A 14,232-nucleotide genomic window follows, 5' to 3' on the forward strand; every position below is an offset into this window, starting at 1 on the left:
ACATCATCAATTATCTCTATCACAAAAGTCAGCCTCCATTAGCAATTAGTCTAACTACTGCTAGCCACCAAAACGTTGTCTCAAAACGATAGTTGCCTACTCTGAAAAAGTTTGTAAAATAATGGAATGAAATAGAGCCCAGTAAGTAGCATAATTAATGGGGTGGGAGAAATGCAACTTTCATAATGATGAACAGTTCACAAAGCATGTTATAATTTGGGAATTTCCAAGTAAATTCTATGAAACCATTTCCAAAAATAATATGACAAGAATGAATAAATGACAAAGCACAAAGCTTCTCAAGATGCTCTCATGAAATTACATACTATATATTCCTCAAAATATCTCAACATGAAACTACGTACTATACATTGTGAGCAATAACAACATCGTTAACCAGGGCAACATGACAATCACCGACACAAAGACGGGTGCTAAGATACCAATGTCATAGAGACTATAGCATCTAACTAGGTAATCACCGGGTAATCATATGTCACAACTCAAGGGTAAAGATATGAAGAGCTCACAATTTATATGAAATCAAAACACAGTTCAATTTCAAGTAGTTTCACAAAAACCTTTGAAATATCCAAAATATTTACAAAGTTCTCAAAGCTTTCAAACTCATTTCTTGTCAAGAAGGTTTTGTATCAATTTTTCCAAATATCAAAGCATCTTTAATTTTGCAAATAATGCAATAAGAAATAAAATTCATTCTAAGAATTTAATCAAAGATGCTAATCTTTTCCATGCTAATAAATCATGCATTTCCTCATATGCATTGCCAAATATGATGTCATTTTCACAAATAATCACATATATTAAAGTTACAACATAAAGCTTTCTAAGAAAATATAGTTTCCACAAACAATTTTCTAAAATGTGTTTAACCCAAAAATAATGTTTTATGCAATATGATTATTTTCCAAAAATATTCTATTAAAAAGTTACTTATACCTCGCAATCTGCAAAAGCCTAATTTTTCAAGCTTCAAATGAAATTAGCTAGAACTGTTTTTCTATGGGGTTTTTCGGTGATCTTGTTGAAAAAATGGTGGTGGAAGAGGTGAGGAGTAGTACCGGTTGGAAAGTGAGGGAGTCATGAGAGAGGAGGTATGTGTAAAAAGAAAAGAATGAAAACAAAATAGGAACAAAGGGGATGGCCGGCCAAAGAGGGAGAGAGGGAGATATTTTGCAAGATATGTGGTTGGGAATGGGTGGGATAGTTGGGAGGCACGTGAGACCCATAAAAATCTGATCTTTCCCTCGCCCTTTTTTTTTTTTTTTCACTTTGACTGGGACGTTACATTGTTAATCTTTTAAACTCTTACGAAGCAAAAGTTTGGAGTTGACCATTGACGAGTAGTTGTAATTTACCACTAGATGGACTGCACTTAGATGGCGAATCTGAAATGAAATTAGATTATTAGAAAAACATATACTTACAAGTCTTCGCTAACTGGTCTTACTCTAGTACGGATGCCTATAAATAGGGCAATAGGCCAAGCTATTGCACCACACCGTTACCAATAGCCAACTTCTCCTTTCTTTTCTGACATTTCTAGCTTTATTCTGTAATACATACTACCATGGCCAGCAACAACAAGCAGCCAGTTTCCGCAGCCATTAACTGTGAGCGGAGCGTGCTAAAAATGTCCGACGATGAGATCAAGAAACGGATTAGCGTCGCCCATTCTCGTACTGACCAAAAGTTTGATGTTGGCTATCTTTTTGCTGTTGTCCAAAACATTCTCCATCCTGCCTTCACTACTGTTGAAAGTATTGTTCTGGTATATGTATATGTTACTACTTACGACCTCACATTCTTTTTATAATTTTTTTTATTCTGTTGATTTTCTTTGTAATTTTATTTACGGGTAGGCCGAAGGGTTTCTATTTTTATAATTTTTCTAACAGTCTGAAGGTTTTTTTTTTTTTTTTTTTCTTCATAAACACGTAGTGTCCATTTGTGAACAACTTATTTAATTAAAACTGAAAAATTTTTGCTAAAAATATTATAGATAAATGTAAAAGATAGTTGAATAGTACAAGAGGACTTATGAATAGTATCAAAAAGTCAAAAAGTGTAATGAAACCCATAAATAATAACAAAAATAAGCTGAAAGTGTAGATTAACTAAAAAACTCAGCTCATCCCAAACGCACACATAGTCGGAAGGTTGGCGATACCTATAGCAGTAACTCTTCTTTAAAACTTTCATGGTCTTAATTTTTGAAATGGCATAGAGACAAGCATAAAAATTTAACCCGTTTTGTACGTAGTATAATTTGCCCCACTATCCTTTCAAAGTTATCATAATTTTCGAGTGAGATTTGTAATGTGTCTTTGTGTTAAAACTTATTTCCTTCTTCATCAGGGATGGAGCCAGAACTTAGAGTTAGGAGTTAGGGTGGCTTTGCAATTGAGGTTTTTTTTTTTTTTTTTTTTTTTTGTGAGTTGCTGGGTAAAAATAAAATTATTTTGTTTAAAATTTTTTAAAGAGCCGGGTTGTTTGTTTTTTGTAAAGTTGATTTATTAGGCTCAATTTTTTTAAGTGTTAGTATTAGTAATTTTTGTTGTTAGGCTATTTTTTTTTTTTGGCTTGTATATTTTATTTTAGATTTTAGATCTATAAATTTTTTATTGTCTTTACAATGAGGAAAATGAAAGAGGTACAAGCTTTTTAACAAATTGCTAATAAGATAAGTGGTTATTAGTAAACAAAAAAATAATGTAAATGGTGGGCCCAAATGTAAACCAATAAAAATTTTCTACATTAACAGTTTGGAAAAATGTTGTAGAAAAGTTTGTGACTATAACAACACTCTTAAAAAATAATCAATGATATCATTAAGGGGGATAAAGTAAAATTTTATAGAACAAAATTGCTAAAATTGATACCCATATATATAATAATATTCTTTTAAAAATAATTGGGTGGGGGGAGGGGCCATTGCCCCCAAGTCCAAAGGTGGCTCCATCCCTGCTCTCCCTTATGTGTGAGTGCATTTCAAAAAAAAAAAATTAACATGTTAATTCTAAACAAAAATAAATAGTTGGAGATGGCAAAAATTTATATATTTATAATATATATAAAATTGAAGAGCGTTTGTTTTTTTTTGTTAAGTTCATACTAATATCTTGCCACATAAGTTTATGAATCCTCATAATTTAATATAAAATACTCATTATTCTAGTATCAATATTTTGATGAAATTAGATTCTATTTTATATTGGGTAAATTGCAAATTACACCCTTAAAGTTTAGGGTTGATTGGATTTTACACCCTGAAATTTCAGAATTTGGATTTTACCCCTTAAAGTTTGGGGTGGTTTGATTTTGAACCCTAATGTTTCAGAACTTGGATTTTACCCCCTAAAGTTTAAGGGTATTTGAATTTTACACTCCTAAATTCTGAAACTTTAGGGTGTAAAATCCAAACACTCCAAAACTTTAGGAAATAAAATCCAAACACTCCTAAACTATAGGGGTAAAATCCAAATTCTAAAACGTCAGAGTGTAAAATCCAAACATCACCAAACTTCAGAGGGTAAAATCCAAATTCTAAAATTTCAGAGTATAAAATCTAATCACTTCCAAATTTTAGGAGTGTAATTTGCAATTTACCCTTTTATATTTAAATTCTTGATTAGAATATTGTCATATCATATTTCTTTAAATGGTAAAATGGATAGTTCCATATACCGACATAATCACAATAAATACATATTAATAATTACCATAAATATCACTTTTATATTTTTTTTTTAAAGAAAAAATTACATTTTTTTTATATAAAAAAAAAATTCAGTTCATTGTACGAGCCAGTGATTAGTTTTTAATTTAAACTCAACCAATATAAAATGATATTAAAAAAAAATCTCTCCATATATAATATCTTTTCATTTTTCTCACTTCTAGTTGGTTTTGATATACTCTAGGGTACTAAAGTAACAAAGCAGCCATACGTGGGGAACCCGGGGGAAAGCGGTCTTGAAGACAGCTTCACTCCACCATTGTGTTTGCTCAAGCAACTTTCTAGCGAGGTATAATTAGTTAATTACAAAAGCAACGTTATAGCATTACAATTTTATCACACAAGACTTATGAACTAATCTATCATTGTTTAAACCAAATATATATACATTTTTATTTATCATACTCTTGATTTGGCTCAAATCACATAAATTATCATGTTAGTTTGTGGGACTTTTATTGTTAAATTGGTGATGTACTTCTAACATTTTCCTAAACGTAACACAGACTCATCCCTTTTTTTACCCTTAACAAAAATTTACATGATAGTAAAATACAAAACTCTATGTACCATTTAAAATACTGACTGAATAAGTGTTAAGACGATCATTTAGCTATATGGTTATATTACATGAGAGTTTTTCATAATGGTAAATTGTCAGATGGCATGCAAGAATCCCGGTGAGGACACTGCATACGTAACAACAATGTCAATACTAAACAAACTAAAAGATTATTCATGGGATGCGAAGGCTGTGTTGACACTTGCGGCTTTTGCTTTGGACTATGGGGAATTCTGGCACTTTGCTCAGTTTTACTCATCAGACCAGCTCACCAAATCAATGGGAATCTTGAAGCGAGTACCTATCGTCTTAATTCCTCAAAGTATTGAGAAATACAGGAAACCAATTATTGCACTAAACAATCTGATCAAGGATACATTGGATGTCATTGAGTGCATCTTTAAGTTGGAGCAAAGATTTACTAAGCTTGATTTAAATGATGAACCAACACTCTCAACTGCCAAGGACTGTATCTCTGTAGACGTCTTCTGGGCTATCATAACTGTGGGGAGTAAAAATATCTTAATAGGGATATGGGCCATTGGGCCTTGCTAAGGAAGGCCGACCTACTCTTGAGTTTAGGGCTTGTTGATAGTTTAGGTCGGCCCATACGCCAAGGATCCGAGGACCTAGCCGAGGATGTTTTTCCCCTCGGACTGACATCAGAGAATCTGAGACTTCATGGTAAAGGTTAGGGAATGACACGGTCAAGACCAATGGTTAAGGGGGGTGAACCCCAGAATGTCCCAGAAGCACCGGTGTTGAAGAAATGTCAAAAATAAAGGCTGCTACCTCCACATTAAAGACCCTGCACCTACTACCCTGGCCGCATTAATGGGGAGGTGACACTTGAACAGTGGAAGGGAAACTTCTAGTTACTGTTCAAAGGCACTAAGAAAAGAAATATCTAGGCTAAGGGAGGGATTGGGGCAACACGTGTATAAAGTACTAAAAAGAAGGGTATTTAAAGGGGGATCTGGAACAGAAATAGGGACGGAACGTTTTGTAACCTAAAAAGACAAGAGACTAAGGGTGAGATATAATATAAGAACAGCTCTCGGCTTACGTCCGAGGAGGCCCAGTTACAATATTCCTTGTTGTTTTCAATTACTTGCAATCCTTAGTTTGTCATTTAATCCTCATATACTTCCAACCTGGGTTTCAAGCCCACACTCTACAAATTCTTATTGTTTAAGGCTCATTGGGCCTGAGCCCATAACTGTTCTTGGGTCCAGGTGCAATTGTGCACTTACAATAACTATCGTAGATTGCATGGCTCGAATGTGTTGTCTCGTCACTGATTGGTAAGTCCTTGCCCTTGAAATGTTAGTTGAAAATATTATTATATAAATTCATTTGTCACAAAACTTAAATTGATTGAAAATGGTGAATATAATCACAAAGACATGATTATTACAAAATCTAATGCGAATGACTACGGTTTTGCAATTTCAGTGATAGGACACAGGAACTTTTGCCCTTTTCTGGCAAAATCACTACCATCCTCCGCTCACTAACAGACAAGATAGAACGTTGCAAGCAAATAGAAGGTTAGCCACTCGGGGATTTCACCCACAAGAAAGCAGGCTACCTCGATCATTATTTCATTTTTCTCCAAGTGCTACCTTGATATCTTGCACATGCTATATATATAAAGACTTAAAACATGCTCAAAATTCTGACCAAATATTTTTGTTCAATGCAGCGGAAAGGGAGGCTTATTTGAATCTCAAGAGATTCTTACAAAGCCCGCATGACATTGTGGAGGTCTTCAAGAAGCTAATTTTTGCTGAGGACAGCACTTATTCAAAAGATGAGCAGAAAGACACTACTGTTACTAATGAATTGGTTAGTTCTATAAAACCATACGATACATTATTGGGATCAAATCTTTTATTTAAGAGTAATTATTTAGTACTTTGTGAGTAGCGTTTATTCCTCTAATATAATATTGGATCATGTACTTATTAAATTAATGATAAAACCTACTATTCATGTAAGAAGATGAAATTTTGCTCCCGGTGTCTTAATATTTTTCCATAATATAGAGCCATCACAAGAGTAGAGGTGTTACTAGGTCAAACGACAATTGGCTTGTCACAGATACTCTCTAAATTTATTTCTACTACAACTATTGCCATAATAATCAGTGGTACTACACTAAAAATATATATTATATATTATCATATTAAATTTTACAAATTTAAAAGAATCTGCAATATCACGTCATATTACATTTTAAAAATCACACTACACTATGTATAATGTTAAACACAATAACGGGGTCTGGACCATGAAATAGATATTCTACATTCATTTGAAACTGAGATGGCTTAAGCAAGGTAATTTCTATGTCATTGATAATCAAGTCACCAAACCAAAATTATTTTGGGCCTACAAAAATAGCCTTTCCGAACGTTATGGGCAAAAATTAAACTATTGTCTAGCCCGATGGAATTTCTGGCCCATAGCTATCACTATTTATAATTAGTTATGCATTCCTATTTCTTTTATTTATTAGAGAAACAAACGCACAAGAGAGAGAAAATAGAGTTATGATACAAATAACAAAGACACATCACGTACAATCTATACTAAAAAACAATGATAACTTTCAACTGAGGGTATATGAGCAATTATATTACGTATGCACAACACACTTTTTATAATAATGTGGAGTTCATTGATGTGTGGTGTTAACATAGCTTACTTCAATGATTCAATTGCACAAACAGGTCATTAGCAGGATTGAAGAGTTGAAGACAAAGAATGTCTTGTTGTTATTTTCGGACCTTGACATCTCTGAGGAGGATGTTTCGATTCTCAAGCCCATTCACAAAGAAATAACCAAGACAGGTCAGTATAAAATCGTTTGGATCCCAATTGTGGAGCAGTGGATGCAAAGTAAGTATGAGATGCTGCAGTCTAAGATGGAGTGGTACATAGTGCCGCACTTTTCATCAGTGTCAGGCATCAAGTACATTAAGGAGGAGTGGAAATTCAAGAATACGCCTATCATTGTAGTTTTGAACGAAGAAGGGACAGTGAAACACCAAGATGCATTCCACATGATTAAGACATGGGGAATAGAGGCCTTCCCTTTCGATGATAAGAGGGAAAAAGAACTGTGCAAAAGAGAGGATTGGTTTGGATTGTCCATGATTAATTTCAGTCCTAACATATCAACTTGGGTATGTTATTTTCAAAAACCTAAATGCATAAACATATAAATATCGTTGGGGCTGTGACGGTCTATATATATATATATATATATATATATATATAGACACACGTTACACACAGAAATGTTCTCTTGTTTCTTTTTTTTTCTTTTTTCTTTTTTTTTTTTGAATAATACTCCTGCATGTTTGGAGCAAATTTTATTGAGCTGATTTAAATAAAATTTTGGCCCTTGTTCAATCAGATCAATGAAGGGAAGTACATTTTCTTTTATGGAGGCGAGGATGAGTGGATCGCCCAATTTCATCAAGAAGCAACAAGGGTGAAAAAGGATTTAGCCATGGGCGGTAGAAGGATTTTCATAGAGTTGTTAGGTGTGGGAAAAGACGGTAAAGGCAAGGATGACCTTGGCATTTTCTGGAAGAAAATACAAAACTTGTACCCTTACAATTCTCAGAAGGTTACTGAATTGGAAACAAGGACAAAAGAAATCCAAAAGCTGCTTTCCTACAGGAATGATAAAGGATGGGTTGTTCTGTGCAAAGGGGCAAGATTGGTTTTCAGTGGATATGGGACAACAGTTCTTACAATCTTTCGGAAATTTGATGAATGGAAGCTGCTAATAATTCAGCAAGGGAGTGTTTTTGAAGAATGTCTCCTGACACAGTACAATAATGACAAAGGCAAACCTCCTTGCCGTGAGTTTCAAGTCCCGACGAGTGCTGGACATCTCACACATTCTGAAAAATGTGCTGACTGTTCCGAAATCATGGAGATTTATATCAGGTTCAGATGCTGTCACAAACACCATTGTACGAAGGCAGCACATTAGAAGAAAGTATCTCTTGCATCACTCATATACAAAATTATGTCGTTCACAACATGTGGGTCGCATAGCTGAGTATATGCCGATGTACAAGATAATAATTGCTGCACTTTTTCTCTATCTTCCGTACTATTTCTATTCAATAATTGTGTGCGTGTCTAAGTTCGTTACTAGTGTCAAAAGTTTAATGATGTTATGCGTAATGCTACAATAAAGGGCATCTTGATTTCGTTGGTGACCTGATGCTAATGTTATGAAAAGTTATCTCTATGTAATATTTTGATTTTCATGTTGCAATAATAGTCATTTATCATGAACGACAGTTTGGTCGCAATTTTACACTCTTAATTTTGATTTATATGTTATATGGGATCTTTCATGTCATTAGTCAAGCCAACCACTGATAATTAGACTCACTTAATTAGGTATGTATAATTTCTTAAGTGCGCTGCATTAGGTCCTTTAACTAAATTCAAACACATTTTTGCATTAATCAATAAAACACATAAAGTGTTATTGTTTGTTCGTTTAAACTCCTTAAATTAGATTATTTAATCTAATTAATTAACTAAGTTGATTATTAGGTTTATTATTCAGATCTAAGTTAAACAAGAATATATCATATCATGTATAAAAGCGGAACAGTAAATAACACTACAATATGATGACTTAAGAAAATCGATGAAATGAACCATTTCAAGGTAAAAACTTAGGAATGATTTGACCTAGCTATCCTCAAGGTAAAGTAAATCCACTATAAGAAAATTGAAATTTTTACAATCAAATTCAACCTTAAATCTATTACTACCTCTAGTAATAACTTACTGACACGACCACGTGCAAGCTCAGAATCCACAGACCCCTTCTCTTCTGGATTTGCACCACACAAGTACCCACGCTTGTAACTTTGAGATCCTGCTCAAAGGTTTAGCAACACAAACTCTCCAGTTTGTGACTCCAAGACCATCCTTGAAGGTTTAGATCATCAGTAGTTGTTGATTTTGTTGCAGCAACTTCAGATCTACCAGATATAATGATATGAGAATAATTTCCAACAATAACTTTGAAAGAAGAAGGCACAATACCTTTTAGATCTCACAAAAGCACCTCCAAAGTCTTTACAAAACGTGTCTTAGGGCTTAATTTAAATATTATGTGAAATAGATCCGAAACCATAATCACTTAATGGGCTTAATAAGCAGTTGGGCTTAATTAAAATTCTACAAACCCGTGTTTCGACTGGTCGAACCTATTCTCTCGATCAGTCGAATCTGGCATGTTTCTGAAACCCTAATCACCTAGAATTTTCTCTTTGAATATGTTATAAACTGGAAAAATAAAAACATAATTTAGTCAATTTGAGGTAACTAGTCTTCTAAACTTTAAAGGGAGAATAATGCTTTCAACATTCATAAATATCCTAGGATAGATAACCTCATCAACAAATCCTAAAATATAAGAATTAATTAATTAAATTTTTTGAGAAAGACATAAGAATTAATTTGAATACAAATAAATAACAACACTAGTCTATCTAGAAAGTCTTATTTTCTATCACTAAAATAAATTCAAATAATATATCTGTAAAGTCCATATTTTTAGGTTGGCAACCATGAATAAATTGTAACTTTTAGAACTTAGTTTTCGTCTAGTGTTTTTAGTCTAGAAATATTCAAAAACAAGACAAATGAAGTTCTGCACAATTGAAGACTTAATGAAGTAAGAAAAGATAGTGCAAAAACAGTCTCTCTTTTCTCGACCGATCGAGATTCGTGCATATCTGAATTCTTATTTTCTTTCTCAGCCATTGGATCTAGGGTTTTGATGGATCTTATGGATATTCAAATGCAAACCCTAGAGTACGTTTTTGAGAGTTCAAGTGGGAGTGTTTTGTACATAGATCTGGAGTTTTCCAAACCTTTTTGAAGCTATAGCTCGAGACCTTGTATAAACAACAGATTTGGATTTAAAGGAAAGTTGCTAATATCAAATCAACCACATTTGATCTAAACCTTTGAGTGGAGTCTCAAAGTGACAAACAGGAGTTTTTGTGTGTAACAATTTCAAAATAGAAGAGTCCTTGGATTTAGTGTTGTGCGTGGTCACGTGAGTAAGTACTACATAAGGTAGTAGTATATTTAGGGTTAAATTTATTGTATAAACTTCCATTGTATTATTGAAATGTTGCATTGAGGATTGTTTAGGTTAAATTTGTTTATTTGTTTAGACCCCTTAAAGCAAATTGTTTAACCTAATATATTAGTCAAGTGATTACTTAGGTTAATTATTCAGATTTAGGTTAAACAATAATAAATTATATCATGCAAAGCAACAGAAAGTAAATAACACCACGATATGATAACCCAAGAAAATCAATAAAACTAACAGTTTCAAGGTAAAAATATGGGAGGATTTGACTTAACTATCTTCAAGGTAAAGCAAATCTATTATAAAATAATCGAAGTTTTTACAATCAGATTTAACGTTAAATCTATTGCTACCTCTAGTAGTAACTTACTGACACGACCATGTACAAGTTCCGAATCCACGAACTCCTTCTCTCTTCGATTTGTAGCACATAAACTCCCACGCTTATGACTTTGAGATCTCACTCAAAGATTTAACAACACAAACTCCTTAGTTTGTGACTCCAAGACCACCCTTGAAGGTTTAGATCATCAACAGTTGTTGATCTTGTTGGAGCAACTTTAGATCTACCGGATCTAATGATATGAAAATGATTTTCGATAGTGACTTTGAAAGAGGAAGGCACAATACTTTTTAGATCTCACAAGAGCACCTCCAAAATCTCTACAAAACATGTCTCAGGGTTTGTCTTTAAATACTATGTGAAATAGATCTAAACCTTAATCACTTAATGGGCTTAATGAGCAGTTGGGCTTAATTAAAATTCTGCAGACCCGTGTTTCGATCGGTCAAACCTATTCTCTCAATCGATCGAACCTAGCATGTTTCGAATTCTTCTTCCTGCGACTTATGTGTTCTTGTGTTCTGACTTGTAACACATTGAGTATTGTCTAATCAAACCTATAAATCTAGGAATCTATATCTAGACAAGTTTGTGCTCACGGTTTGTCAATTGTTCTAAAATTTTAGAACCTAACAAAATCTTTTCTAGGTTTTTTGCTTTGAAACCATAGTTCAAAAGTTTTCCTGGATCATCATTCTTGGTGTTCATGTGGTTTAACTCTTGGTTTGTGATTGTGTGATGTTTTTTTAAATAATATCTAATTGCATGGTTTGTCACACCCCAAACCCAAAATGGTCCAAAGCATGAGAAAAACTTCTCAAAAGTACCTGTAGTTTTTTCCTTTTTGACAATTCAATCCAAATAAATCATATCAAGTACCAACATCAAGAATTATTATAATAATTCCATTAAATATACTCTCAAAGTAAGTGAAAGCTTTATGCAATAATTACAAAGACCATTGGCCACAAAAGAATGGAGGTCTGAATAAATATAATTACACATCATATATTTGTCTCATTAGTAGAAATAAAGTCATGACTACTATTAGATACAAAAGAATAAGTCAAGCCTACTTTAGGATGTAGATCAACTAAATATCTTCATCACAAATGTTCGGCCTCCTTCAGTAGTTACTCTAACTACTGCTTGCCACCAAAAGCTGTCTCAAAATTATCGTTGCCTACTCTGAAAAAATTTGTAAAATGATAGAATAAAACAGAGCCTAGTAAGTAGCATAATTAATAGGGATGAGGGAAATGCAAGTTTCATGATAATGAACATTTTACAAAACATGTTACAATTTGAGAATTTCCATGAAAATCTAGCAAATCCATTTTTCTTAATAAAATGACAAGAATGATTAAAAGAATGTAGCACCAAGCTTTCTCAAAGTATTCCAACTTGAAACTACATACTATTTACTGTGAGTTATAAAAACACCCTTTTAAGACCTGAAAATCCAACCCAAGGCCATATGACAAGCCGCTATAAAGACGTTAGATATGCCACAAAGACATCAAGTTTTTCCACAAAGACATCAATTATGCCACGAAGACATCAGTTATTCCATGAAGACATCAATTATGTTATGAAGATATCAATTATGCCACAAAGACATCAGTTATGCCACGAAGACATCAATTATGCCACAAAGACATCAATCTGCCACAAAAATGGGGTGTCAAGATACCAATGTCACAAAAACTACGGCATCTGACTAGATAATCACCGAATAATCATATGTCACAGCTCAAGGGTAAAAGCATAAAGAGCTCACAGTTTACATGAAATCAAAACACTGTTCAATTTTAAGTAGTTTCACAAAAACCTTTGAAATACCCAACATAATCTCAAAATTCCCAAGTTTTCCAAAATAATTTCTTGTCAATAAGATTTTCAATCAATTTCCCAAATATCACAAGTCAAAACAAAACATCTTTAGAATTTGCAAATAATGCAATAAATCCATAAAATTCATTCCCAAGAATTTTATAAAAGATGCTTATCTTTTCCAAGCTAACAAATCATGTATTTCTCCATTCATGTTACCAAATATGAAGCACTTTTCATAAATAGTCATATATAATAGGGCCACAACACAATACTTTTTAGAAAAATATAGTTCTACAAATATTTTTCCAAAATGTGTTTAATCCAAAAACAACGTTTATGCAACACGATTGTTTGAGAAAAATCCCATTAAAAGCTATTTACCTTGCAACACAAAAAAAAAAAAGCATAATTCTCCAAGCTCCAAAGGAGATTAGTTAGAACCTAAACAATATTAAGCAAACCTATCACAATAAGCATAAAGCTACAAATCAGGAATTGCCAAATAAGCACTTTGATTAGGCAAGCCTAGTATTTAACTTCATCAATAATGTGTATTCCACTTCCAAAGTTTCTCAACAAATTAATTCACAAGGCATGGGCTCCAATTTATAAAATTAACCCATTCAATATCATATTCCTAATACTAAAATCTTAATAATTTATGAGTGGCTTCTATAAGATTTACACAACATCATCAAGAGACCCATGAAACCAAAATCACAATATTCTCCAAGACAAACCATTTAAATCTTTTACTAGCTCCAAATAAACTCAATAAAAATTATATTCATCATCTATTTCACATCAAAAAGCCAAACCCCCAAATCACTACTTAGATAGCCACCATTGTAAAAACTATAAACTCACACATCAAATACTTTCACCAACATAAAACCCATACATATAAACACATGAATATTACTTCCAAAACTCATAAATTACATGGGTATCATCATCAAAGCTTAGATAAAGAAAGACTCTAGCAAAATCATATAAATCCACCAAAAAGATTAGAAATTTTTATCTCAAATAAAAGATGTGAAAATACTTAAAGGTTCCTAAGAATTTTCTGGTGATTTTGCTAGAAAAATGATGGTGAAGATGGTGTCGTAGAGTATGTACTGTGGGAGAGTACGAGGGAGTAATAGAGATGAATGTTTGAGAGAAAATGAAAAGCAACAGACAACAAAGTAAGGAGAAGGGAGCTAGCCGGCCAAAGAGGAAGGGAGAGATATTTTGTAAATATGTGGTGGGGAAAGTTGGGGCAAGTCGGGGTCACGTGGGTCAAAAACAATCTAACCACCTTTTTTTTTTTATCAACTTCAACTGGCTGAAACTTACTCATTTCAAATCCAAATTTTAGCCTAATTTGTATCTTTTTTTTAATTAAAACTTCATGACACGTCATGCATTAATAGTTCTTATTTCTGAATATGTCAAATGGTAGATTCTGAGTTTCACTGTCAAGCCTTCTTAAGTTGACCTGCGAATCAAAATTAATAATGGTATATAGAGGGCGTTTGGATTCAACTTATTCCTGCGTCTGTGCGTTTGCGTTTGTGATATGTAGGGACCCA

General features: G+C 33.2%; 1 protein-coding gene across 1 annotated transcript; it reads left to right on the plus strand.

The window, feature by feature from the left end:
- The first annotated feature begins 1,544 nt into the window (after positions 1 to 1,544).
- Positions 1,545 to 8,334, plus strand: LOC142634665 (protein SIEVE ELEMENT OCCLUSION B-like). Its single transcript, XM_075808953.1, has 6 exons — positions 1,545 to 1,792; positions 3,945 to 4,049; positions 4,422 to 4,833; positions 6,028 to 6,170; positions 7,058 to 7,513; positions 7,747 to 8,334. The coding sequence occupies exons 1-6, from the start codon at positions 1,592 to 1,594 to the stop codon at positions 8,332 to 8,334; spliced, it is 1,905 nt and encodes a 634-aa protein (XP_075665068.1). The 5' UTR covers positions 1,545 to 1,591.
- The last annotated feature ends 5,898 nt before the right edge of the window (positions 8,335 to 14,232 follow it).

This window comes from Castanea sativa, chromosome 5 (assembly GCF_040712315.1).
Source record: "Castanea sativa cultivar Marrone di Chiusa Pesio chromosome 5, ASM4071231v1".
Classification (NCBI taxonomy): domain Eukaryota; kingdom Viridiplantae; phylum Streptophyta; class Magnoliopsida; order Fagales; family Fagaceae; genus Castanea; species Castanea sativa.